Raw genomic sequence first — 27970 nt, 5'->3', positions numbered from 1 at the left:
TGCCAGTCAGCATTGTTATGTATGACAGAAATCTGTCTTTTTTAAAGCTTCCCTGTTGTTTTTTTTTTAAGTTACTTTCCAATGATGAAATAATTGTGCTGCTTGATTTGAGCAGAATCATAATTGATGGAGAGTTTGAAGTGTTGTTGAACTGATGGCTTCAATACATATTTAAATCCAAAGACAAATCCAATCAGCTGTGCATCAGCCTCCTAATAACCAGTATTAATGCCAGTGGAGTATAACAAAATTATTTCTAAGATCTAAGTTTTTGAAGCACTTAGAATAATTAAGTTTATTTTTTTAAAGTAAAACAAAAAATGTTACTGTTGCCACTGTAGTTGTGAAAGTACATTTCTTTTGTGTTATTTATATGCACATAGACTTAGTTCTACCTAAAAATTAAAACAAAAAGCAGAGATCATTAAAATCATGTTGTGAAACAGAATTATAAAATGTAACCTAACGTTATTTAGCTGTATGACTTTCGTGACTTCTTAATTCTGAAAGTTCCTCAACATTTCTAACATATTTATCCAAATCCCATCTCCAGGCTACACCTAAAAGATAACTTTAAACCTAAATAAAGACATTAATAATTTCATTTTGAAGGACTTTTAAACATATTTTTTCTGACTGGGTCTTATTTTCTTCATTCCAATGGAAAACTATCAAACAAAAGGTAGAAAGCAAAGCAGCAGAGATGCTTCCCTTTTATCTGCAGTCGGAGAAGAAAGTCTAAGAAGGGCTAATTCAAATGTGAAAAGCATTATGAGATGGGGGCAAATGCAGACCTTTGTTTGTAAACTGTTTGTGCTTTTAAAAAAAATGATGGGGGTGTTGTGGAATATTTCTGAATTTTTCTAACTAGTGTTATATTTAGGAGTGGAGAGGGACAGAAATCCTTTTTCTTATTTTACAAATGGACAATCATAGCTAGTATTGTAGCTTTTCCTTTTGCAACTAACTACAAGCACAAATTAGTTTTTTTGTTTGTTTGTTTGTTTGAGACGGAGTCTCACTCTGTCGCCCAGACTGGAGTGCAGTGGTGCCATCTCGGCTCACTGCCACCTCCGCCTCCCGGGTTCAAGGGTTTCTCCAACTTCAGTCTCCCAAGTAGTTGGGACTACAGGTGTGTGCCACCACGCCTGGCTAATTTTTGTATTTCTAGTAGAGACAAGGTTCTGCCACGTTGGTCAGGCTGGTCTCGATCTCCTGACCTCAGGTGATCCGCCCACCCCAGCCTCCTAAAGTGGCTGGGATTACAGGCGTGAGCCACCACGTCCGGCCACAAATGAGTTTTTATGTTCTAGCCCCTTTCCTTTTTTTTCCTAGATAGGAATCTGAAAAAATATTCTGAAAAAGTCCTATAGTTATAAAAAATAACAGAACTGGCTGTAACTTCTTATGTCTATCTTAAGGCACAGACATAGAAGTTTATTCACTCTTTATTCTTCCTGTTTTAATGATTTGGAAGGATAGGTAAGGGCTTATATATCATTTTTCTTCTGTAAATCCTGTGAAGATCTCTTTTCCACACTTGCTGTATGATCACACCAACACTGCAAGAAGTGAACCCCTGAACCTGAAATTATATTCTTTAATATTTGTTGTCTGCAAGATGCCACAAATTCTAGGATTAGACAAGAATTATATTTAGTTGTCTAGTAAGAAATGGGATTTTGTGTTCCCTGACTAGATACTATACTATACCTTTCATAATTTGAAGTTCCTTTTTTTTTTTTTTGAGATGAGTCTCACTCTGCCACCCTGGCTGGAGTGCAGTGGCATGATCTCGGCTCACCGCAACCTCCACCTCCCGGGTTTGGGCGATTCTCCTGCCTCAGCCTCAGGAGTAGTTGGGACTACAGGCGTTCACCATCATGCCCGGCTGTTTTGTATTTTTGGTAGAGACAGTGTTTCACCATGTTGGCCAGGCTGCTGTCAAACTCCTGACCTCGTGATCTGCCCGCCTCGGCCTCCCAAAGTGCTGGGATTATAGGTGCGAGCCACTGTGCCCGGGAGAAGTTCTCTTTTTTCAACTACGCTAAAATATTTTGTTTTAAAATGTTTTGTTTTATAGTTATGTGGATAGTAATCTAAAATCACTTGTATTACTGATAGTGTTCCCTTAAGCGTAGCTAGTTTCTAGGTGGCAAAGTAATCTATATTATTGTCTTAGAATTTTACCATTCATCCCAAGACTTCTAGTTTAGAGGGCCATGTTATCAAGACAAAAAGTTAACATCTGCAACTTTTATCTATAATCATAGGAATTGGGTTTCTTTGAAACACACTGAGCTTTGGGAACTGATGTATACCTTGGAATAGAAGACGATTTTTAAAGAATTCATTGTGACTTTGCTAGACAAGCTGAAATTGAATACAGTATAGTTCACTTGAACGATAAACATTTATTGAGCATCTACTGTATTACTGGCACTAAGAAAGTATGTGTCATGCAAAACTGAATATCCCACTATCATGTTAAAGAGGTCATCATATACAGAGTCAAAAAATGTCAGAAGAAAATAAATGTGCTTACAGAATGTGAACTCAGAATTAATTGGAGACCAGATTGTATTCTTTAACACGATTCTCAAATTTGGTTTTGAAATACTTTAGAGCATTTTTTATTATTTCCAAGGAATGTTCTAGTTATGGAATTTTCGAAAGTCTAAAACTATTTTAAGCATTTTATGCAGAGTGATCATGGACTAGATATGGGCATCCCTACTCAACAGGTGAGATTTTAGATGTCCAGGTGGATTTTTACCTTATTAAGGGCCAAAAAGTATCCCTTAATACGTCACAGTGACTAAAATGTTATCACTGAAGTGTTATTCCTTTGGATCTTGTGAGTTGGGTTTTTTTTTATTTATCTTTGATATTTCCTTATTGTAACACAAGGACCAATATCACTGATAGTTATTCTGAATACAGGCCTTATCCCTTTAAACAGAAATACACAAACACCTCTAAAATGAAAAGGCAACCTGTTTTAAGCAGTATTGTCCTGAGTTTCTGGTTCTTTGATAAACCTTCCTTTTAAGAACTCAGGTTGGACCAGCCTGGGCGACATGGTGAAACCCTGTCTCTATAATAAATACAAAAATTAGCCAGGCATGGTGGCACACGCCTGTAGCGCAGTCTCCGGAGGCAGGAGAATCGCTTGAGCCCAGGGAGCTCGGGGCTGCAGTGAGCTGATATTGCATCAGTACACTCCAGCCTGGGTGACAGTAAGACCTTATCTCAAAAAAAGAAAAAAAAATAGGTTGGAAAAAATCACAGTCCTGGAAAGGAAAACAAAAGAAAAGCTGAAAATGGGAAAATATCAGTGGAAAATTTAGATGAGCTTACTTATTGCCTGATTGTGGGTTTCTCTATGTCAAATAATCCACATTCTTACTGTCTCTTCCTTTCATCACTCCCATTGGTGACAATAGCAAGCCAAGGATGGTTTGCCTGAAGTCTCCTGGTGTTTATCAGATCTTGTCTTCTTTCTACTCCCCATCTCACCCTACCCTCACATTAGGAAAGCCTGTAAGTGGACTCACCATGCCACCATGTGGCTAAAGCTCACATATTCTTCAGAGTCAGTACAGGGAAATGGGCAATTTGATTCTTCTCCTGCTGCCACCTGGAAGTACAACATGTTGCCACTATGCTTCATTCACGTAATATGAGCAACATGTCTTCCTAAATCTCCATACAGAAATAGCCCAGTTGCATATCCCTATGGCATTAGGACCTCTCCAGAATACATACCTCTTCACTCTGACAGAAAATAAGTGCCAGGCTTGGGGGTTATGATACCACCAGGAACAAGTAGAAGTGAGGTATGTGGTCTCTGTACTCTTCCCCAGTTGATTAACATGAGTATTTCTCTGATCCCAAATTTCTTGGTTTTGGCATCTGATTGGAAGACTGCCTCAGTGACCAAGCTTTTGGATCCATTCATTCCCAACCTTGATCAGGCTGGAAAAACTTTCAGTCTTTCTCATTAGAAGCATATGAACTGTTCTTTACTTCATGACTTCCTTAGGCCCTGCAAAACAGATCGATCTCGAGAGAGTGCTCATCTGAGTCCCCACAGCCTACTGTTTGCTCGTTCATCTTTCAGCCCTATCTTTCCTAACAATTGCTCTGATAATTCTTTCCTTTCTTTTTCTCCCCTACTAATATTCTGTGATGAATCCTGAAATTTCTTTCTGTCTTTCCTTACCTGCCCTGACTGTTGTGAGGATGGTTTTTCTGTGGGAGGCAAAAATTTCTGAAGTAAATATTCAGAGATATATGGCATATATCTAGAGAACATATATCCTGAATTTTTCTAAGATCATTTATTTCAGACATTTTGTATAAACATTTCATAGTTCACATGTATTAGAAACCATATCCTGATTTGTGATTTAGGAAACAGGAGTATTATAACCCTATCCTTTATTGTTGTTTTATGAAGTGGTTGCAGGCAGAAACCATCTTGTATCAAGTTTTTCAACAGTAGAAGCTTTTTCACCATGTCCTAAGTTCAGTATGGGTTGTCCTGGATAAACTCCAGATTTGGCATACTGACTTGATTAACTGTATTACATTTAGGGATAAGGATTTTCTAATGTTAGTATGTGTTTGTGTCCTCCCTCTGCACCAAAAGCAAACCCTCATCCATAGCTGATGTCAAACTTTGCCATATCAGTGGCAGGCTGTGTGATGTTAGCCTACAGCCAAAATAACACTGCGATGAATTGATACTTACAGAGCAGAAACCAGGCCAACTTAAATGTTAAGCAGAGATTCACAGGGTGGGAGTGGGGCAAGAACCCTGGACAAAACTAAACATTTGAATACTACTCTGTCCTTAGCAGTGTGCCCAGAGCTCTCATGGATGTTTAATTCTCACAGTAACCCTGCGAGATTATAAGTGGTAGACTGTGCTTTAGAGATGATGAAGCAGAGTTCAGATAGAGTAATTGGTCTTTCTCAGGTCGAAAGAAAGATGCTTTATTAAGCTGAGATCTGAGGTGTTGTCTCAGTAACAGTAGTAACAGTCAACTTGGTACCAGTGCACTCTGTCTGATTTAGTTCATTGTTCATACCATCTATTTGAAAATATTCTTAACTTCCCGACATATCTGATGCAGAGCAGAAGCTTATTGAGCACATTTCTTCCCCTTGAAGTATGTGAATTGCCCTTGACAATTGTGGTAAACCTAGGAAGCCCTCGTCAAGTTTAATCTTCCTGCTTTCAGAAGTCGAGACCTCTTTGATATCTTAAGGTGCCCTATGCCTCTTGCCTATCTGTTTTGTCCTTATTTCCAAAGAGAAGAAATACGGATTCTAGATTCACAGTTTAGAATCTGTAAAGACGAATGTGTTATTTTCCTCTGGAATCCTCATTTCCACTCTATCTCATTTGGCTGTCCAGTATCTCAGGCTCACATGTTGCCTTAGCTGGCTTTGAAATATATTATAATTAAATGATATAAATAGGGCCGTGAGGTGAAGCAGGACTGGGAGGAGTCATCATGGGTTTCCTCTCTGGTGAACTAAAGACCCTTTCACATCTTTGTAAAGAATCAGGAGCGGGCCAAGAGCGGTGGCTCATGCCTGTGATCCCAGCACTTTGGGAGGCCAAGGCAGACGGATTACCTGATGTCAGGAGTTCAAGACCAGCCTGGCCAATATGGCAAAACCCCATCTCTACTAAAAATATAAAAATTAGTCAGGCATGGTGACTGCACACCTATAATCCCAGCTACTTGGGAGGCTGAGGCAGGAGAATCACTTGAACCCAGGAGGTGGAGGTTGCAGTGAGCCGAGATTGTGTCACTGCACTCCAGCCTGGGCAACAGAGCAAGATTCCATCTCAAAAAAAAAAAAAAAAAAAAAAGAATCAGGAGCAAATCCAAGGAACCATAATTGAAGCTTACATTCAACTCCAGAGATATAGTCATCACAATCCAAAGGAATTCATGGGGATGCTATGTGCTCCACATTGCTGCAGTATTCTAGTTTGCCCCTCCAGTCTGCAGCACAGTGACTCTCATCACAAGAGCCAGCATGTGGATTAGACTCATTGTGTTGCTGCTACCATGGAAGTTGTTCATGAGACAATTTAAGTTGTCTTAGGATCACAGAGCATCTTGTCCAAAGTACGGTATACCCTTGAACCATAGCTATTAGACCTGCCATCTTCCCACCATGACCAGACAGACCCATGAGCACTGTCTGGATGGGAAAGAAAATAAAAAATGGTTTGGAAAGTCTTGACTTCCTCGTGGACTGTATACCTGTTTTCACCTCTATGTGAACGCTGGATTCCTTCACCTCTATGCCCTGCTCTGGTACCCTTATCTTCCTCAGGTGAAATGTTAAGAACATGCTCCTGGGAGCTACTTTGTCTTTGCCCTCTGCAGAGGATGGTTTCAAATGAGGACTAGAAATTCTGTTTAGTACTTAAATGAGTTCAGCCTGCAGGAAGTATGCTGAATGAAGACTTACTGGTTGAGCAGAAGACCAAGTACAAACAGCAGCTGTTTGACTACCATTTACTTCTCTTCAAGGGTGGTCAAAGTATTAGACTTTCTGTAGTTAAAATACAGATGAGGGTAGAGAGAGAGATGGGAAATTTTCATATTATTCTCCCAAAAACCTCTTCTTAAGTCACCTTGGTTTCTTCTAGCTTCTCAACAAATTGCCCTTCACTTAAGTGAGACCTAATTGACTCAAATGTCTGCAGACTTTTTGGTGGCCAAAAAAGCAACTATATATAAGTTCATAAATGGAAATTATTTATTTATAATTAGTTTTCATAAGAGCATAAGCAGATGAGGGTTTCTGCTTCCTATCAAAAGTACTTAACTGCCAGCAACATCAGTCATGATCTAATCCTTGGAACGTGCAGATGATTTCAAACAGATAGATTCACAAAGTAATGGAATGTTTGTGCTTCTCTGGCATCAGAAGATCCTGAAGATTTTTTGGAGAACACTGTGGTGTAGAAAAATCTGTGGTTACAGTAACTCTTCTGCTTAGCTGGAGTTTCAAGCTTACCACTCATGTGCCTTCTTTCTAAATCAGACACTTTGTTGAGTCCTTCCTATGGTGGAAGACAAGTGCCATTCAATTCCTTGCCAGCATTCTTTTCCTGGCCATTCACCAGGCTTGGAGATTGTTACTTCTCTTATTTCACTACAGAGGAAGCCTTGTCTTTTGACAATTAGTATTTAAGTTATAGGGTCCTGAGGTTACTTATTTCACTAAACCCATTCAACCAATAAGGGAAATGCATTAATGACTGCAATTAACAATTAATTCTGCCTTCAGTTTCTTGGTCTCTGTTACTGCAGTAATAGCCATATGAGGAGATCCTCAAACCATCAGAGGTTGTTGGGATGAAGTATAAGGACCTCTGATATTCAGGGTATGCGCACAATTCCTGTTACATTGTTTGAATGAATGTGATTCCTGGATCCTGCCCCAAGACTGCAGTAAGCAGCTACTTGGCTTTAACAGACAATGCTCCCTTGGCTGATATGGCTTAGTAATTCTGACCATAGTGGTATAATTGAGATAACTTTCTGCTGCTCTGTCTTTAATGGCACTTACTCTTAGGCTTAGTTCTTACTAGCTTATTTTCTCACCTTCTGAAAATTACTTGTTGGTTATGGGTTGTCCTTCCTATTAAAAATAGGCAGTTAGAAAATAGTCACCAATAGGCAATCTGGTATGTAAAGAACTTTTGGAGAAGTGTAAAGATAGCCTCTCTGACGTAGCAACACAGTTTTACTTACTGCCTCAGCAGTTTCGTAGTACAGAAACCAGTAATGCTTGGCTTTCCTTTTGTTCATAGACATCTAGTGGAGTTCTTCTACTGTTCAGCCCTTCACCCTTTGTACATTCTGCAGAACTCTTCTCCTAGAAGAGAAGAGTTGTGCTGCTCTCCATCTCCCCAGATACTGATTGCTGTGGAGCTCTACTATGTGATGATCTTTGCACGTTGGCTGTGGCCCAGGTCATTGTCTGTCTTCCTTGTCTTCTCCTTTCCAAATACCATATATAGGTGTTGAAACAGGTTCTTGGGTCACTTCCCAGGGGTAGTGCTGAGTCTTTTGGACTTATACTATGTGAGTAGCCTAAAAGGAATGGTCATACCTGGAGAAGGTGCTGTCCACTATCAAGTAAACAATTGCCTTCAGACAATCTGGTATGCAGGTAAGTGCTACATGTTTTTCTAATGGGACCTTTATTGTTTTGTAACTATACCAATATAAAGGCATATTTAGGCCAGGCATGGTGACTCACGCCTATAATCCCACCACTTTGGGAGGCCAAGACTGGCGAATCACTTGAGGTCAGGAGTTCAAGACCAGCCTGGCCAACATGGTGAAACCCCATCTCTACTAAAATTACAAAAATTAGCCAAGTGTGGTGGCGCATGCCTGTAATCCCAGCTACTCGGGAGGCTGAGGCAGGAGAATCACTTGAACTGGGGAGGTTGTAGTGAGCCAAGATCACACCACTGCACTCCAGCCTGGGTGACAGAGCGAGACTCTGTCTCAGTAAACAAACAAACAAAGGCATATTTAGAAGAAATGTGACAAGGAGTACAGGCCACACCTCTGGATCTATAGCAAGGTACAGCATGGGTATGTTTTTACTATTTGTGTAGCACCTTAGTGCTCTGTGGTAGGTTGTAAGTGCTCAGTAAATGTTTATTGTGGCTATTATCATTACTAGTATTATTATTTAGAATTCAATGGGAGAGGTTAGTATGAAGAGTTCACAGTTGGATTAGAATATACTCTAAAATCTTTACTTTTTTTAAATTGTGGAGATTTACTTTAAGGCTGTAAATAAATTGTCTCTAGTTAAAACAAGCAGTTAATCCTTTCTATAGCTTAGTCCTAATATAGTAGTGTAACACTAGTAATTTCTTTTAGTCTTAGAGGTTAGTAAGTAGGACTGTTTCTTATTAACTTGTTAGGGCAGCATGAAATGCCTTGCCTACCCAAGGCACATTCCACTGGACTAACCAGTTAGAAATTAGAACAGGAGGATTACTGGTAGTTCATTTCTTCAATACTACTGCTAAAGTTCTGATTATATAAATTCTTGTGTGTATGTGTGTAAATTCCTAATTTTTTTTCCATTTTATTGCAAAACACCCTATTAGGACCTTCCCTACTTGAGTTGTAAGACTGGTGTGGACAGTCTTCTTGATACTTAACATGCGTTTTCCTTTTCTTAATTACATTGCATGATCTCTAAATAATTCTTCCTTCTCCTGGGCAGGAGTACCTCCCAAATATTTATACACATCCATGTTTTGTTTTGTTTTTTGCAGTTGAACTGGCAATGATCATGGACCGTTTGTACGGTGGTGTCTGCTATGCTGGCATTGATACGGACCCAGAGCTGAAGTACCCCAAAGGTGCTGGCCGCGTGGCATTCTCCAATCAGCAGAGTTACATCGCAGCCATCAGTGCTCGTTTTGTGCAGCTTCAGCACAATGACATTGACAAACGGGTAAGCACCTACTGAGGGTGGAACTGCTATGGGAGAGAAAAGAAGTTTGTTCTGTGGTTTCCTGGGAAGAAAGGCATCTTATGATCGTAAGTGAGCAGCTCTACCTTGCATGGCATTAGTCCATGAGTCCATCTAGGCTACCTGAAGAAGAGAGCACCACTGATGTTTAAGGCATTAAGGAATCTTCTGCCTCACCCATCCCCAGAGTGATGTTACACTTATGAAAATAATCTTGCAAAATTTAGCATACCAAACTAGTGCTGTTCAGAAGATGACACTGACAGTGTGTTAGCAGAGGTGGAGAGCTGGTGACCTGCTTGACCTACATAGTGCTCTTAAAACAAACAACAAAGAAACTTAGATTAACATTTAAACATTCAGGAGTATATATGAGATGTTGAACTTCTGGTTTGAAAATTGTCAGATGGCTGGGCCCGGTGGCTCACGCCTGTAATCCCAGCACTTTGGGAGGCTGAGGCGGGTGGATCACGAGGTCAGGAGATTGAGATCATCCTGGCTAACAGGGTGAAACCCTGTCTCTACTAAAAATACAAAAAAAAATTAGCTGAGCGTGGTGGTGGGCACCTGTAGTCCCAGCTACTCGGGAGGCTGAGGCAGGAGAATGGCATGAACCCGGGAGGCAGAGCTTGCAGTGAGCCGAGATCGCACCACTGCACTCCAGCCTGGGCGACAGAGCTAGTCTCCGTCTAAAAAAAAAAAAAAGAAAGAAAAGAAAACTGCAAGATCATACATTGTGGCAATCATTGGAATCAAATAGCTGCTTTTCCCTTCAGTCTCCCCTTCAGCTCACTCCGTTTCTCCTGCTTACACCATAGATGCGTATGCATTACCGGCCATGTTGTTCATCGGTGTTACCTGCCTGCCCTTTAGAGACATTAAGAGTGCTACCTCTGATGTAAAGAGGGGGCATGAAGTAGAGTTTTAGGCAGTTGGTGTACTTAATTGGTTTTGTAGATTGGCATGAGTTTAAATTCCTTGAATCCCAGCTTTGCCACTGTCAGGAAGCTTAGGGGTATGGAAGGCAGTAAGAGCCAATCTGGACCCTGTATTAATAAATGAAAAGAGCATGTAGGAGAATAGCACCAAGTCTTGAACACCTGCCTGTGCAACGGTGTAGTGACTATTAATTCTTCTAGTAAAGAATGTTCTTGGGGCACACACTGGACTAGAATTAATAAAGTAGTAAATCTGTTCCATATGAAGTTTCACATGATATCCTTTACAGTCAACTTTGACTCATTTTGTGTAGCAGGCAAGTTTCTTAGGTAAAAATTTTAACTGGTGATGGATTTTTCATGTTCAGGATTATAGTTTTGTTAAGACATGTATCTGATCAAAAAGTACAAGAGCCAGGACTTAGAATAAATATTCTATTTGCTACTTCACCGAGCTTCCTGAGAGTAAGTGGTAGTGGTTTGGTTTTTAATTAAAATGAATAAAATAATTTAGAATTTTGAAACACTTTAAATTCATGGAGATACAAAGGCATAATAAAGATTCAAATCCATTCCTGGTTTTTAAGTATCCATAGCAATCTGAGCATGCCCTTTTGTAACTGTAATCCCCCACACGACTGTAAGCTCCACAAAGATGGGCGTGGTGCTGTCTCATTCTCTGTCTGATCCCCAGTATTTACCCGTTGCTCGATTTAGTCATTGATGCTTGATAAACCTTTGTTGAATTAACACGTGGTGCTACTTGAGGGTTCTTTTAACTTCTGCTGCTGTTGCTGGTAGACGTGCTTGTGCCTGTACATTTGGGAGTCGTGTACCAGATTCTATTACATTGAGACCTCTATCGCGACTATCACTGGTGAACCTAGGCAATGAATTTAATCTGAAGAGCCTTGGCTTCTTATTTATATGGAAGTAGCTTTCTTTGTTCTCCTCTAAAGCCAGAACTAGTGACTGTACAGGAAGTAGATCCTGGAAATAACAAAGTCTAGAGGAGGTCTCCATTTCCCCATGTCTCTGCCTTCCCTTTGCCTCCATCCTACTGACCTCCTGTCCTATTCCTTAGTAGAGGGAGATATGCTTGCCCCAGGGATTTATAGTAGGCATTGAGCCCCTGTAAGAACCAGAATAAAATCAGATATTTATTTATTTGTTTGGTTGCCTACCGCTATTCCCACAACTACTGCAAGGCTCAGGCCCTCAGTATTTCTTCCCACAAGATTAGAACTAGGCTAAAAAGGAGAGAAATGGCTTTGCTTTTGTTAGCATGACTGTAGAACATGCTATGAAAATGTGTTTGGAACATCAGACTTCTCAGGGCTCAGGAAAACCATTGACTTTTCTGATTGCTATAATTGGGTTAACCATATACTGTCTATATCTCAGAGTAGACTTTGGTGAACACTTTAAGGTAGCAGCCAGTTGTAGTGGAAAGAATAGGGAATTTGGAGCAAGAACAGATTCCAATACATTTAAACCTTTGCTGCTTCAGTCAGTCACTGTCAAGCCCAAGCAAGTTACTTAAGGCCGGAAGCCTCAGGTCCTCATCTGTAACTCCTTCCTGGGGATGGTCTGGAGATTAAATGAAATTTTACTTCTGAAAAGCCAGATCCTTATGGCAGGTTGACAAGTATTTAACCAGCAAGTATTCATCTTACTACAAATGTACTTAATATTGATTTTTGTTAATATTTTATAGCTTGAGTTTTAAAAGTTGATCTGTTGAAGAAGTAGCAAAAAGGTTCAGTGGTTAGTGAAAAAAGCACTGGTCCCGAGTCAGATGGCCTGGGTCTAGATCTGGTCTTGTTCTCCCTGGGGTTATATGGACCTTGGGCAGGTCACTTAAATTCTGAGCTTCAGTGTACAGTGAAGGTAATAGTAATAGCCCATGAGATTGGTGAGAAGCCCAGAAGAGATATTGTTCAAGAAAGCAGTAGCCGGGCGCGGTGGCTCAAGCCTGTAATCCCAGCACTTTGGGAGGCCGAGACGGGCAGATCACGAGGTCAGGAGATCGAGACCATCCTGGCTAACACGGTGAAACCCCGTCTCTACTAAAAATTACAAAAAACTAGCCGGGCGAGGTGGCGGGCGCTTGTAGTCCCAGCTACTCGGGAGGCTGAGGCAGGAGAATGGCGTAAACCCGGGAGGCGGAGCTTGCAGTGAGCTGAGGTCCGGCCAATGCACTCCAGCCTGGGTGACAGAGCGAGACTCCGTCTCAAAAAAAAAAAAAAAAAGAAAGCAGTATGTACACTGTGTATGTGTATGGTGGGACAAGAATGCTGCTTCCATGTGACACTGGGAAAGGACCCAACAGTTTCTTCAGTGCCCTGGGATGAGAGTCATCTGAGGGGGAATATTGGAAGTCATTGAAAGTGGCAGAGTCCCTACTCTCCCTTTTTCCCGTCAGGGACCAGCTCCATCTTCTTTGTTTACTCTGACCAGTATGGAGATCTCTTCCCCTCCCCTCTCCTACCCTCCCCTCCCATTTTCTTCCATTTTCTTCTCATTTTGAGACCGGGTCTCACCCTGTCACCCAGGCTGGAGTGCAGCTTCAACCTCCTGGGCTCAAGTGATTTTCCCACCTTAGCCTCCCCAGTAGCTGGGATCACAGGTGCATACCACCATGCCTGGCTAATTTTTTTGTATTTTTGGTAGAAATAAGGTTTTACCATATTGCCCAGGCTGGGCTCAAATTCCTGGGCTCAAGTGATCTACCTGCCTCAGCCTCCCAAAGTGCTGGGATTACAGGCTTGAACCACTGCGCCCGGCCCAACATCCTTTCTTTATTATGAGACGCAAGCCAAGTTCCATCTTGAGTTGGGCTCCTTTTTCACTGTTCATCTGTGAACATTACACTCCCTTCCCCCAAACTGTTACTCTGTCCCCTTCGTTTTCTTCTTGCTTAGAATATAGCCAGTAGTACTTTATTTTATTGCCTCTGGCATTTTGAGCTTCTGTTAACTATACCTTTCATAGGTACATTTTTAGGTTCATTCATGGTTTTATTTTTATTCATCTTTCTCGTAAAGCTTACATTTAAGCTTTCCAGAGAGCTCCCATTTCATATGAGCACATTTGTATTTCCTTAGGTAATGCCATTTTTCTTTTTCAGAAAAAATGATCATCCATGATTGTCTACAGATAATTTCTATCACTAGGCAAACCTTGTTTCCTGAATAACCCCTCCAGGTTTTTAGTAGTAGTCTGATATCTCATGGAAAGGTTCTGAAACTTGCAGTACCAAAAGTCAGGAGCACATGTCCACCTGTGTACACAGTCCCTTTTCCTTGCTATTACAGATTCCGAGGTGCCACAGTCATTTCCTTCCTTCCTTCCTTCCTTCCTTCCTTCCTTCCTTCCTTCCTTCCTTCCTTCCCTCCTTCCTTCTTCTTTCCCCCCTCCTCCTTCTCCTTTCTTCTCTCTCTTCTTTCTTTCCTTCTTCTCTTTCTCCTTCTTTTTCTTCCTTCCTCCTTCTTCTTCCTTCTTTTTTCTTCCTCTACTTTGAGACCTTTATTTACTTTCCCATATCAATGAACATGAGTAGGCCAGGCACAGTGGCTCATGTCTATAATCCCAGCATTTTGGTAGGCCAAAGTGGGAGGAGCACTTGAGCTCAGAAATTCGAGACCAACCTGGGCAACATACGGAGACCCCATCTCTACACACAAAAAATTTTTTTTGATTAGTCAAGTATGGTGACACGTGCCTGTGTGATTCCAGCTATCAGGGGAGGCTGAGGAGGGAGGATTGCTTGAGCCCAAGAGGTCGAAGCTACAATGAGCTGTGATCATGCCACTGTACTCCCGCCTGGGCAACAGAACAAGACTTTGTCTCAAAAAAATAATAATAATAAATCATGGATTATTATGTGATGATTATGTAGTGGCTGTCTTATATCTCCTCAGGAAAATAGAGCACTATTGAGTGCTGCGGACTCTACAGAGAACTTCAGTCTTTGGTCATAGCATTCATCTCCTGCCTTCTGATGCGAGCCCAGAGTTGGCTTTAAACCAATACCTTGACTATTTTAAGTAGCATCAACCTTTATTACCTTTTTACTCAAAGCATCCTCCTTTACTGTCTGCATCATTATAAATATAGATGCAGTGAATTTTTAAAACTAGAGATGGCATTGAAGGGTCACTTACTTCGTCTTTGCAGCCCTTATCCCTCAAGGAGAGTGGGAGGGGGCCACCTGCAGAGCAGCAATGCCTGACCATCGAGTGAGACAATTCATTAAGTGCTGGGACAGTGAACGCAGTAGGGCCATATGATGCGTGTCCCCTCAGGTTGCACCTTTCTTGTGTACACTGTGGGAGGTACATGAAGAAGAAATTGACTGGTATATCTCCTTTACCTCTTTTGTATCCAGCCAGCTTTTTCCAAAAAAGATATCTCTTTTGATAATTTATATGTTTATTATTGTTGTTGATCTTTGGCGAAGCTTTTATATGGAGTGTTTCATGGGAGAAATACAAGCTTTATAGATTTGATTTCTCACCATCTTAAGAGACTTTTTGGCTTGCTTATGAGTATAAAATATGTCAATATGTACCATTTAATTTATCTGTGTTATCCTGTAGATTTGGTACTTTCATCTCTGCTGTCATCTTACTCATCCATAATCTCATGATCTTTAAGGAAGAGGTGTTTTTGTTGTTTGTAACAGCTTTGTTGAGCTGTTTTATGCTATTCATATAGCATACAGTTCACCCAGTTAAAGTGTACAATTGCATGTTTTTTAGTATATTTACATAATTGTGTAGCCATCACAATCACTTTTAGAACACAGAAGTATTTTTTTAATCATCCCGTATTTCATGTCTTAAGGAACATAGAGGTGTTTTAATGTACAGCCTTTAAGTCTGCAATAAGAAGATCATAAGCATAATAACAATAGTGGAATGGTTATAGGGGATACACTTTATTTATTCTCTGTAATTACTCAGCTCATAATTTAGAGAGGATCCTACTTATTTAAGCCGCACTCTTCAAAGTCACAGGAACAAAGTAGCCCAGGCTCTTGGGGGAAACTTCTGAACCCTGCTATAACTGTGATTAGAGTCCCTCTTGTTGGAGTAGGTTGATAAATGTACACATCAGCAATGTGGGAGGACTAAGAGAAGTGGAAGAGGCTTCTTCTGCTGGGGTTCCTCACAGCGCTGCTATGATCTTAATTCTGTCACTTTTGCTCAGGAGTCTGAATGGAAGTGCTTGGCACACAGCAGGCACTCACTAATGTGCAGAATCAAGTAGGAGGATATATATTAGGGCAAGGACTGGAAGCAGCCATGGAAGCCTGAATACTAGACATCTAGAGTCATCTCTCACCTGGACATCCAGAATATCTTCCCCTGGGGCTCCCAATTCAATTTTATCCCATCTCCAAGTCAGTTTTTACATAGCAACCAGAGCAAGCTTTTTATACTCACAATTTAATCATGTCTTTTCACTCCTTTAAACCTTTTGATTATGTTCCACTGCCCTTAGGATAAAGGTCAAACAAAGTCCTTAAAATTGCCTAAATGACCCTTCATGTACTATGTACTTCTGCCTTAGCACTCACTTCTCCCTTCCTTATCTTGAGCCAGCCACAGCTGGCCTTTTCCCCTATTTCTCAGGGTCATTATACATACGGCGCCTGGCTAATACCCACCTTTCCTTCAGGTCTCAGCTTAATTGTGATATTTTTAAGAATCCTTTCTTCATTGGAGCTTACACCTCCCCCATAGATTGTTGTTGTAATACATGTCTGCCATTCATTTGTGGCATTAAATGCCAGTATAATGAAATAATGCTTTGTTTAATGTCCATCTACTCTGTTAGATGATACAAATTCAGGAGGGCAATAACTGTGTCTTTCAGTTTAACTACAGTATACACAATGCTTGACATCTAGTGGGCACACATTAATTATTTTTGAATTAATGCATGAATGAGTTATTATAGTGAATGAATGATGATTGAGAGGTGACACAAGAGGCCAGACACAGTGGCTCATGCCTGTAATCCCAGCACTTTGGAAGGCTGAGCTGGGAGGACTGCTTGAGGCCAGGAGTTTGAGACCAGCCTGGGCAATGTAGCGAGACCTCATTCTCTTAAAAAAATTTTTTTTTAATTAAAAAAAATTAAAAAGAGTTAAAAAGAGAGGTGGCCCAGATGGAAGACCTTTTATACCATTCTTTCACATATCCAACTGTCCACCAGAGGGCACTTTGCACAGCTTTCTTTTTGTACTTAAAGACACTCAAATAATAAAGAAATTTAGATTTCGCTGTTTAGAATATCAAAAGTGTTTTTTGGCACTTATAATACACTCAAGTTGGACTTAACCTTAGGTATGATCTGGTCCAACCCCCTTTGTTTTGTACACAGGAGAATCTAAGAGAGGTTTGGAAACTTTCTCAAGATACTTGACAATTGAGGGCAGAGCTCTCTTCGTTGGATGCCCTTCCTGAGCCTTGCTGCTCATCCAGGGGCTCACACCTATAATCCTAATGTTTTGGGAGGTTAAGGTAGGAGGATAGCTTGAGGCCGGGAGTTCAAGACCAGCCTGGGCAACATAACAAGACCCTCATCTCGCCAAAAAAAAAAAATTTTTTTTAATTAGCCAGGTGTGGGGACACATGCCAGTAGTCCTAGCTACTTGGAAGGCTGAGGCAAGAGGATCTATTAAGCCCAGGAGCTTGAGGCTACAGTGAGCTATGACTGCACCACTGAACTCCAACCTGGGTGACAAAGCGAGATCCCATCTCTTTAATTTTTTTAAAATTTAGTAAAGATGTTGGCAGTTTTAGTGTTATGAAACTTATTTTTTGTTTTTGTTTTTGTTTTTTTGAGATGGAGTCTCGCTGTGTCACCCAGGCTTGAGTGCAGTAGCGTGATCTTCGCTCACAGTAACCTCCGCCTCCCAGGTTCAAGCTATTCTCCTGCCTTAGCCCCCCGAGTAGCTGGGATTACAGATGCCTGCCACTACGCCCAGCTAATTTTTTGTATTTTTTTTACTAGAGACAGAGTTTCACCATGTTGGCCAGGCTGGTCTCAAACTCTTAACCCTAGTGATCCACCTGCTTTGGCCTCCCAAAGCGCTGAGATAACAGGCATGAACCAATGGGCCTAGCGTCTGAAACATTTTGTTGTAAATGACACAGATAGGGCCAGGCACACTGGTTCACACCTGTAGTCCCAGAACTTTGGGAGGCCAAGGTGGAAGGATCACTTGAGGCCAGGAGTTCAAGACCAACCTGGACAATATAGTGAGACCCAGTATCTACAAAAATAAAACAAATTAGCCAGGAATAGTGGCACATGCCGCTAGTCCCATCTACCCGGGAGGCTGGGATAGGAGGATTGCTTGAGCCCAGGAGTTTGAGGCTGCAATGAGCTACAATTGTACTAGCCTGGGTGACACAGTGAGACCCTATCTCAAAAAAAAAAAAAAAAAGACACAGATTCATGCCTTAGTTTTTACTTCCAAGGAAAAAAGTCATTAACGTCTTGAAATAAATCAATTAAGGCTTACTTATGGCTCATGTTCACTAGTTATTGGCTAATTGGTAATTTGTCCATGTGTTGACAACATCAATGTTGTATGATACTCAGCACATAATTCTCAGCATTTCTTCTGCCTCCACATACTTGAAGTGTATGTTACACTCGTGGGTGACAGAGGCTCCCTAGAACTCTAATAGGGTGGGGCAGTTACAGGCATGACCATTAGCATGTAAGCAGGGATACATTCCATACTCAACTCTATCCCCACCTCCTAAGAACCATTGCTGTAGTTTAAAAAAAAAAAAAAAAGTACTGGCTTAGGAATTGAGAGATCAGGGTCTATTCCTAGCTGTTTTCCAATCGTGGTATGACCTTGGGCAAGCTACTTAACCTTTAGAGGCTTGATTTCATTATCCTGAGGTAATAAGAACACCAGCCTAACTACCTCACACTTCATTGCACAGAGAAACCATGACAGTTGAAGAGGTGCTCTGGGAGGTTACTAGGCTGTACAGACAGATGTTGATTTGTATGATTGCTGAGCCTGGCTTATTTAAATTGTGCTATGGCCTAATCATATGTCCAAGGCTAATTGTTGGCTCTTTTTTTTTTCCTTTGAAAGTATTTATTCAGTTCCACTAAGTATCCTTGATATAAGGAAAATGAAATAGTTGAAGTTGATACTTAAAGTTAACATAGGTGCCAATCTGTCAACATTCTGGTTGGATGTCGGTCAAGACACACATGTAAAGACTAAGTTCCTTTTATAGATGTAGACAACTGGGTATGTTATTTAAAGGATTGAAGGCTTTTTTCACTTTAGTCTTGAAAGTGGTATTTTTACCAGTATCATTTCTCTGATAATGAAAAGATTTTGAACCTGAAATGAAATACACGTTAGGATTAAATTTTGCTTATATTCCTTTGAATGGTGTTTCTGTAAAAAACTAAGTTTAAAGTATTTAAACACAATAAGAGCCAAAGATGGCACCTGTACATATTCTTTCTGTTCTAATGGTATTTTTAGAAGTGATGCCAAATGAACTCTTAAGATGTAAAAGCTTTGCTAAATACAGTTTTTTTTTTAATGTAATGGAAATCTAGGTTATTTACATATGAAAGATTTTTGTGGTGTGCAAATGAGATCACTGAAAATGGGTAATGCTTTTACGTAGCCGGTTTTCTACCCTCGTCTGCTCTGTGTGGTCATGAGAAAATTTTTAAAATGTAGAATCAGTTGAATCTCCCTTAGCCTAGCAAAAACATATGACTTGATAGACATGAAAAATCTGTTTATAAAAATCTGAGGCAATTCGCCCTGCCCCCCAACACAACCATTGTCTAGCTCAGCTTGGTCATGTTGTCCCCTAGAAATTTGTAAATCAGATGTTTACAACTTTAAATGCATCATGCAGTATATTGGTTATAGTTTCCCAATTCATTCCATAGAAATATTTTTACTAGTAGAAAGGATACTAGACTAGAATCAGCCAATCTGGGGTTTTAGTCTTGACTGTACCACTTATTATAAAGCTTGAAGGAAGTGTGTGTGTGTGTGTGTGTGTGTGTGTGTGTGTGTAAATGAAAGTGTTTTTGAAAACTGTAAAGCACTCTGTCAATATACAGTAGCACTGATAACATTAATTTATGTCAAACCATGGATGACTAATATTTGAACTCTTCTGGAACATGCTTATTAAAAACAATCTAATTGGAATTTCAGGTGATAAAGGGAGTTAAATATTTCAGGCAAAATCAGGGTAAAGTTGGTTGATTATTTGAGTTCTTTTTTTTTTTTTTTAAACCTGTCACTGACTTGAAGCTCATATATGAGGCTTTTATTCTTATTTTTATTTTTGTTGTTGCTGTTGCTGTTTGAGATGGAATCTCGTTTTGTTGCCCAGGCTGGAGTGCAGTGGCACGATCTTGGCTCACTGCAATCTCCACCTCCTGGGTTCAAGCGATTCTCCCACCTCAGCCTCCCGAGTAGCTGGGATTACAGACACCCACCACCACGCCCAGCTAAGTTTTGTATTTTTAGTGGAGACAGGGTTTCTCCATGTTGACCAGGCTAGCTTCGAACTCCTGACCCCAGGTAATCCCCCGCCTCGGCCTCCCAAAGTGCTGGGATTACAAGTGTGAACCACTTGTGCCCGGCCATATATGAATTTTTTAAACGGAGGGGGAGAGATCTCAGCAGGCAGGTCTTCTCTACCCATATTCTAGGGAAAATGTCCCTAGAATTAGTTCCTCAATGTTTCTTAACGTATGCTCCATAAAACATGAGTCTCCTGGGATTTTATTTTATTTAAAAAATTTTTTTATATTTTATTTTATTTAAAAAATTTAAAATTTTTTTTTATTTTAAAAATTTCGCTGAGTCAAATGAGTTTGGAAATACTCGTTTAAAGAAAGGCTGGTTTATTCTATGACATATTATAATCTTTCATATACTAATCTTCATTGCGAAGACCCAAGAAGGAGGCAATATGCAGTTTTTCACAAATTTATTTTGATCATGGAAAAATGTGTCATTTGTTGGAAATAATGTTTTAGAGAACCCAATTGAGAAAAACACTGTGTTTGCAGCTTCTTTCCTTCTTTCCTGCTCAAATTCAGAAGCTTGATAAGCAGTTGATTGTTTTTCCCTTTCTCTTAGTCCCTTTTGTCCAAGTGTGTCCCATCTACCATGTACTTTCTGTCTACAGAGGGTTTGGGACAGGGCCAGGAAATAGCAGCTGCATATCCATGTAGTAGTGGGGCATTGACGTTGTGGTTGATATTCCCTTTAGTATTTGTAATTCTTTGTCTTTTGATTATTTGAGATTATCTGTCACATCTAAAATTTCTCCATATAAGAAGGAAAAATCATTGTTGAAATCAGTACACCACTGACAAAGTGTTCCGTGACTCTATTTTAGCTTCATGTTGGGAACCAGGGCGCTTTTCAGTTTGCCAGTTTTGGACTTTCTAATACTTTTTATTTAAAGAACATTGTGGCTGGCATGTGGCTCATTACAAAGTGTAATTCCAGCACTTTGGAGGCCGAGGCGGGTAGATCATTTGAGGTCAGGAGTTCGAGATCAGTCTGGCCAACACGGTGAAACCCCATCTCTAATAAAAATACAAAAATTACCCAGACGGTAGTGGTACTTGCCTGTAATCCTAGCTACTCAGGAGGCTGAGGCAGAAGAATCACTTGAGCCTCGGAGGTGGAGGTTGCAGTGAGTCGAGATCATGCCATCGCACTCCAGCATGGGTAACAGAGTAAGACCCTGTCTCAAAAAGGGCATTGTGATAGCTAAGCACATAATATTTGCTTTGAGTAGCATGTTCTTTAGAGTAGTCAATTTTTTATTTAATGGCCTTTTATCCATTGTACCATTCTTTGCAAGTACCTTAAGTACTTAATATATTTAATCTTTTTTTTTTCTCTCTCTCTCTGTTTAGTAGACACATATTGGGCATAAATTTAGTAGACTACCAAAGGCTGTATATTTTTAGCCTACATGAAGATTAATATGACCCAGATTTCCGTTAGGAACCATACTAACAGAAATGTTGATAATACCGTACTTTGTTCCTGACCACAGCGGGAATATATACAATGACTCAATAGCAAAAGAAGTGAGGGTGAGATGACCTGTTCTCAGACTATTTCTACTCCTATCCTTAGTTGGGATTCATACAACCCAGCCTTTATCTTGCTGCTCTTAGTGGTTCCTGCCTGACCTGGCTTGAAAGCTTCCTAGTTGTGTCTATAGCTATGTTTGACTTGACCCTAGAGGAAGCAACACTCAGAAGTGAGTTCAAATATCATCTGAACTAATCCTACCTGGGCTTATTTTGAAGTGCTAGGAGTCTCAGAGCCCTTGACTAGAAATAGTTTTTTAAAGGGAGTTTGGGTTATCTAAAGGAAGATAAAGATCTTTGAATGGAATAGAACCTTTTGTCCAGGCTCTCCTTCCAAGTCCTGACTTCTGACTCTCCTGTCCTTCTCTGTTCTTTCATGTCTCCTCCTTTGGACTTGTGATCATTTTTAATATGAAAACTCTTTATAGTGATTTAAATATTCATCTTTCCTGCTCATAGTTGAGTGTAGAGGTTGTTTATGAGATAAAGAATTGGAAAAATGTCCATTGCCTTTTTTCTAAATGCTTATCTCAGTAGAACATTCAGATTCAACTCTGGAAGTCAGGTGTCAGAAGTAAGTTAGCAGTCTTTTGGTGAATGCTTATTCCTATTTGTAAGAGCTGGTTCAAACCCCTCATAGGCTAGGGGAAACAGAGGCCCATGAGGTTGTGGTATAGCCAGGGTGCTCTGCATCTCTATACCCTCAGGGCTTGATACCATGATAGTTATGTGTTTCACATTTTTAATGATTTTCTTGCCCTTTGTTCACCATATGATATACTTTTCTACTACTAGCACTTGGTTTTGGACTGATTTATACCCATACTTCCAGCCCCATTTCCAAGCAGCATAGCAGGAAACCAGACTGTGCCGGATACTATCAGCCCACCCTTCTGTGTTTCATGAAAACATTATCTTAGGGCTAAACAGAGCAGCACTCATAGATCTCTTTGCACTCCATAAACATATGGCAGAGACATTGACACAGAAGCCCTGCTATGGGAAAATAAGTAAGTTCTTAAACTGTGGGAAGGGCACAAAGATAATTTTAAAATCTTTCATCCCCTAGCACTTGAGATTGTGAAAAATGGTAAGTCTCATCCTTTGTAAGGTAAAAAGAAAATAAAATCCCAATTATTTCCCCTCGGATTTTTAAAAATCTACCCTAGATTGCTTCTAAAATTAATAACTATATCTGAGAATTTTGGATAACCTTGTTGGTGTGGAAAAGCTGTTTTCACATTGCCACTTTAATTTTGTTTATTTTTATTTATTTATTTTTTTGAGATGGAGTTTTGCTCTTATTGCCCAGGCTGGAGTGCAGTGGTGTGATCTCGGCTCACTGCAACCTCCGCCTCCTGGATTCAAGCAATTCTCCTGCCTCAGCCTCTCAAGTAGCTGGGATTACCGGCATGCGCCACCACACCCAGCTAATTTTGTATTTTTAGTAGAGACGGGGTTTCTTTGTGTTGGTCAGGCTGGTCTCGAACTCCTGACCTCAGGTGATCCGCCTGCCTCGGCCTCCCAAAGTGCAGGGATTACAGGCGTGCGCCACTGCACCCAGCCTGCCACTTTAATTTTCTTTTTTTTTTTTTTTATTTCTTTGAGACAGAGTTTTGCTCTTGTTGCCCAGGCTAGAGTCCAGTGGTGCTATCTTGGCTCACTGCAACCTCCGCCTCCCAGGTTCAAACGATTCTCCTGCCTCAGCCTACCAAGTAGCTGGGATACAGGCATGCACCACCATGCCCTGTTAATTTTGTATTTTTAGTGGAGACGGGTTTCGCCATGGTGGTCAGACTGGTCTCGAATTCCTGGCCTCAGGTGATCTACCCACCTCGTCCTCTCAAAGTGCTGGATTACAGGCATGAGCCACCACACCCTGCTGCCACTTTAATTTTCTAGGCATCTGTCATCTGCTTTCTAAACAACAGCATTCCAGCTCATGGTTGAAAAACTAAAAATTTATTTTTATTTATTTATTTTTTGAGATGGAGTCTTGCTGTGTCGCCCAGGCTGGAGTGCAGTGGCGTGATCTCGACTCACTTTCATCCTCCACCTCCCAGATTCAAGCAATTCTCCTGCCTCAGCCTCCTAAGTAGCTGGGGTTCCAGGCGCCTACCATCATGCCCGGCTAATTTTTTTTTGTATTTTTAGTAGAGACGGGATTTCACCATGTTGGCCAGGCTGGTTTCGAGCTACTGACTTCAAGTGATCTGCCCGCCTCGGCCTCCCAAAGTGCTAGAATTACAGATGTGAGCTATCGCGTCCAGCCAAAATATATGTTTAGACATTCTTTGTATTGTCTGCTGGTGGAGGCCCTGCTTTAACAACCAGACACTATATTTAGTGGGAATATTAATGAGATTACTGTGGTTTTTAGGCCTGGCTAGATGTGCTCTATAACACATGCCAAGAAGATTATGATCACATTATGTTGAAAAGCTTTTAGCACACCAAATAAATGGGCTTTCCAAGAAGCTTTGTTGCCCCAGATATTAGGAAATGGCCTAAGTCAGCCAGGGCCCTTTCATGGGGTGCCCAGGTTTGCATCAAGGCCAGATCTGAAAACAGGGACACTTACACTCAACTCTTAATTTTATTTATTTACTTATCTATCTATCTATCTATCTATCTATCTATCTATCTATCTATCTATCTATCTATCTATTTTTGGAGATGCTGTTCAGGCTCGACTTGAACTCCTGGGCTCAAGTGCCTCAGCCTCCCAACTAACTGGGATTATAGGCACACCTCACCATACCCAGCCCAACCCTTCATTTTTTAAACATTGTTCCCTTAAATAGTTCTAAAACCAAGTTTTTAGTGCTGCTTTTTTCCTAGCCATTGCATAGTATATTTTTTAAAGAGGAGAACTTTGGGCCGGGCGCGGTGGCTCACGCTTGTAATCCCAGCACTTTGGGAGGCCGAGGTGGGCGGATTACGAGGTCAGGAGATCGAGACCATCCTGGCTAACACGGTGAAACTCCATCTCTACTAAAAATACAAAAAATTAGCTGGGTGTGGTGGCAGGCGCCTGTAGTCCCAGCTACTCGGGAGGCTGAGGCCGGAGAATGGCGTGAACCTGGGAGGCGGAGCTTGCAGTGAGCCGAGATCAAGCCACTACACTCCAGCCTAGGCAACAGAGCGAGACTCCACCTCAGAAAAAAAAAAAAGGAGAACTTTGATACATTATTACTGATCTCTGCTTGATTTGACTCTGAAGAGTCATAGTTTTGGGATTTTGCCAGGCTGACTTTTTAAATCTTTTTTAAATTTTTATTTTATTTTATTTTTTGAGACGAGGTCTTACTCTATCACCCAGGTTAGAGTGCAGTGGTACAATCTTAGCTCACAGCAACCCCTGCCTTCCAGACTCAAGTGATTCTCCCACCTCAGCCTCCCGAGTAGCTGGGACCACAGGAGTGCACCACCACAACCGGCCAGTTTTTTGTGTTTTTGATAGAGATGGGGTTTCAGCATGTTGCGCAGGCTGGTCTTGAACTCCTGAGCTCAAATGATCTCCACGCCTTGGCCTCCCAGTGTGCTGGAATTATAGGTGTGAGCCACCGCACCTGGCCGAGCTGACTTTTTAAAGGACAGGCAAAACCCAGGTGTGAGTTCAAATTATGACTTGAACTGATTCTAAATGGGCTCATGTTAAAGCACTGAGTCCCAGATGTACTTTTTAAATGAAGCTATTGTAGTTTAAATATAATTTATTAAACTTATTTGAGGTGCTATGTTCCCTTAGATTTTCTCAGACCTCAGGAATGTGTCTAAAAAAAAATTAGTGAACTGGGGTTGAAATTTTCCTCTATTGGTCAGAAATAATACTTACTTTAGAAATACTCTTTAGCCAGGTGTGGTGGCTCATGCCCGTAATCCCAGCACTTCAGGAGGCCAAAGCGGGCAGATCACTTGAGACCAGGAGTTCGAGAACAGCCTGGCCAACCTGGTGAAACCTGTCTCTACCAAAAATACAAAAATTAGCCAGGCATGGTGGCATATGCCTGTAATTCCAGCTACTCGGGAGACTGAGGCACGAGAATCACTTGAATCCAGGAGATAGAGGTTGCAGTGAGCCAAGATCATGCCACTGCACTCCAGCCTGGTGACAGAGCGAGACCCTGTCTCAAAAGTAAAATAAAAAATTAAAAAGTAAAGAAATGCTCTTCTCTTGATTGAGTCATATATTTGCAACCATCTTAACTAATACATTGATTACCCAATATGGGGGACATTATCTATCATGGCAGTGAGCTCTGGTTATCTTGTGTCTAGACTTAGCTCTGTTGTATTGCCTTTCACAGTTGAAAATGTGTCAACAGCTTGCTTATGTTATCAGTCGATTTGTCACTTCTTTTTATCATGGATAACTACTTTGGTCTGATTTCTCAAAGTAACCTAGTGAGTTAAAAAAAAGTTCAAAGAAACTAAATTCCTCATTACTGAAGTGTACCTCTTTAATGAATATAACTCATTCCTAAGAGCTATCAGAGTATTTCTGAAACACACAGTATATTGAGCTCACACTAAACAGTGACCACGGGGCAGCCTCTAGTTGGAGTTTCTACTTCTGATCCTGGCAATGCTGTGGATGTCTATGGCCATATTTTAGATGTCTGTATTGTGAATCATGGCCTCCTTTCAGCCAGCATAGTGTAGGATCTCCAAGTGAGTCAGGTCCTTCTGACAATGTTATATCCTTCTAAAGTGTTGTCCTCAAAATGGAAAGCCAGAGTTGAGGTTTCTTACCCAGAGTACAGCTGGCTCTTCCTTTCAGTGGTCTAAATATTTTGCCTCTGTTGATAAAGCCTGACATTGCAATGGCCCCTCGTAGCATTTGGCCTAAATCTCTGGGTAGTCTGGAGAGAAACAGAAGGTACTCACTCAAATCCCTGTGTCCAGTAGTTTACCCCAACAATGTGATTATGAGAGCTTCTCCTTTGAAGCCAGAAGAGGAACCCAACCTCAGAGCTAATGTTTTCCATTCAAGTAGCCCCCACACTACTTCTCACCTACTCTGTTTTCTGAGTTCTCCGAAATCACCACCTGAAGCCAGTGTTCTCTGGCTTGACCTCTGTTTGCTGGATTTCTCTTAAGCACAGAGGTGCCCATGTCATTGTCTCTTTCCTCTGTGTGGCAACTCTGCACATCTTCTCTTCTGCCCTTCACACCCACGATCTCCAGTTCATTGTTTTCCTTCTTATGACCTGCAGCAGATCCTTAGATTAGGTTTGTTCTTTTGTCAGCCTCTTCATATTCCTGATTCTTTGAGTTAAAGCCTTGCTTGATGTGCTGCTTAACTACATCTTCTTTACACTTTGACTTACACCTTGTATTTGTGCTGCCAATTTTTTTCTTTCTTTTTTTGACCTAATACTACACTTTGGCTGTGTGCTGCCAACTTTTCTGAGTAGATGCCAGCCTTATATTTGTTCCTATTAAATTATATCACTTCACTTTGCTTCTTTTTCCAGCTTGTCTACTTTGATTCTGTTATCTGAAATCCTTGCTTCTACTTGCCTTCTAGTCACCCATAAGTATGCTTTACGTGCCTTAGGATAACTAGGTATCTGACAGATTATTTTTATTTTTATTATTATTATTTTTTAATACGGAGTCTCGCTTTTGCCAGGCTGGAGAGCAGTGGCGTGATCTCGGCTCACTGCAACCTCTGCCTCCCGGGTTCAAGCGATTCTTCTACCTCAGCCTCCCAAGTAGCTGGGACTACAGGTGCGTGCCACCACACCTGGCTAATTTTTGTATTTTTAGTAGAGACGGGATTTCACCATGTTGGCCAGGATGGTCTCGATTTCTTGACCTCATGATCTGCCCGCCTCAGCCTCCCAAAGTGCTGGGATTAGAGGCGTGAGCCACCGGGCCTGGCTGGTATCTGACTGATTTATTTGGTTGTTCCCACCACCAAAGACAGACTGTAACAGAGGCCAGTCTTTGGCTGTCCTTAATAGAACTTTTAGTACATAACTCAAGCTTAGCCTGACCTTGGCCAATGCCTCCTTTCTATTACTACAACTTTTGAGGTCTGAGAAGAAGGAATTCTGCACCTGCGAACAGTTTGTGGTCTCCCTAGTATCTGTTCTCTGCCACTAAGAGTTGTTTAGCCATTGCTTTATTTATTTCAGGAGGTCAGTTTTTTGAGTAATAACAAAATGACTGCAGACGGAAATATTTTCTCTAGCTCATTAGAAACAAAACAATTAAGGATTGACATCAGTTTAAACTTACAAAACTTACAAAGTACGGCTTTCTCTTTGTCTGTAACATTCTAAATATATTATTCCCTTTACCATCTTCTTTTTTTTTTTTGAGACGGAGTC

The 27970-nt window shown here is 40.9% G+C and overlaps 1 protein-coding gene across 16 annotated transcripts in view; it reads left to right on the top strand.

The window, feature by feature from the left end:
* Positions 1–27970, top strand: part of CPEB3 (cytoplasmic polyadenylation element binding protein 3) — a 242984-nt gene that overhangs the window by 200992 nt on the left and 14022 nt on the right. For all 16 annotated transcript variants that reach the window (XM_015147694.3, XM_002805760.4, XM_015147688.3 and 13 more), the window contains one exon: positions 9347–9528. In XM_015147694.3, the coding sequence (XP_015003180.2) occupies positions 9347–9528 (182 nt within the window). The remainder of the gene's footprint in view (positions 1–9346; positions 9529–27970) is intronic.

The sequence above is a fragment of the Macaca mulatta genome, chromosome 9 (assembly GCF_049350105.2).
Source record: "Macaca mulatta isolate MMU2019108-1 chromosome 9, T2T-MMU8v2.0, whole genome shotgun sequence".
NCBI classification, from domain to species: Eukaryota; Metazoa; Chordata; class Mammalia; order Primates; family Cercopithecidae; genus Macaca; species Macaca mulatta.
The sequence above is the reverse complement of the archived record's forward strand: the minus strand, read 5'-3'. Positions and strand labels throughout refer to the sequence as shown.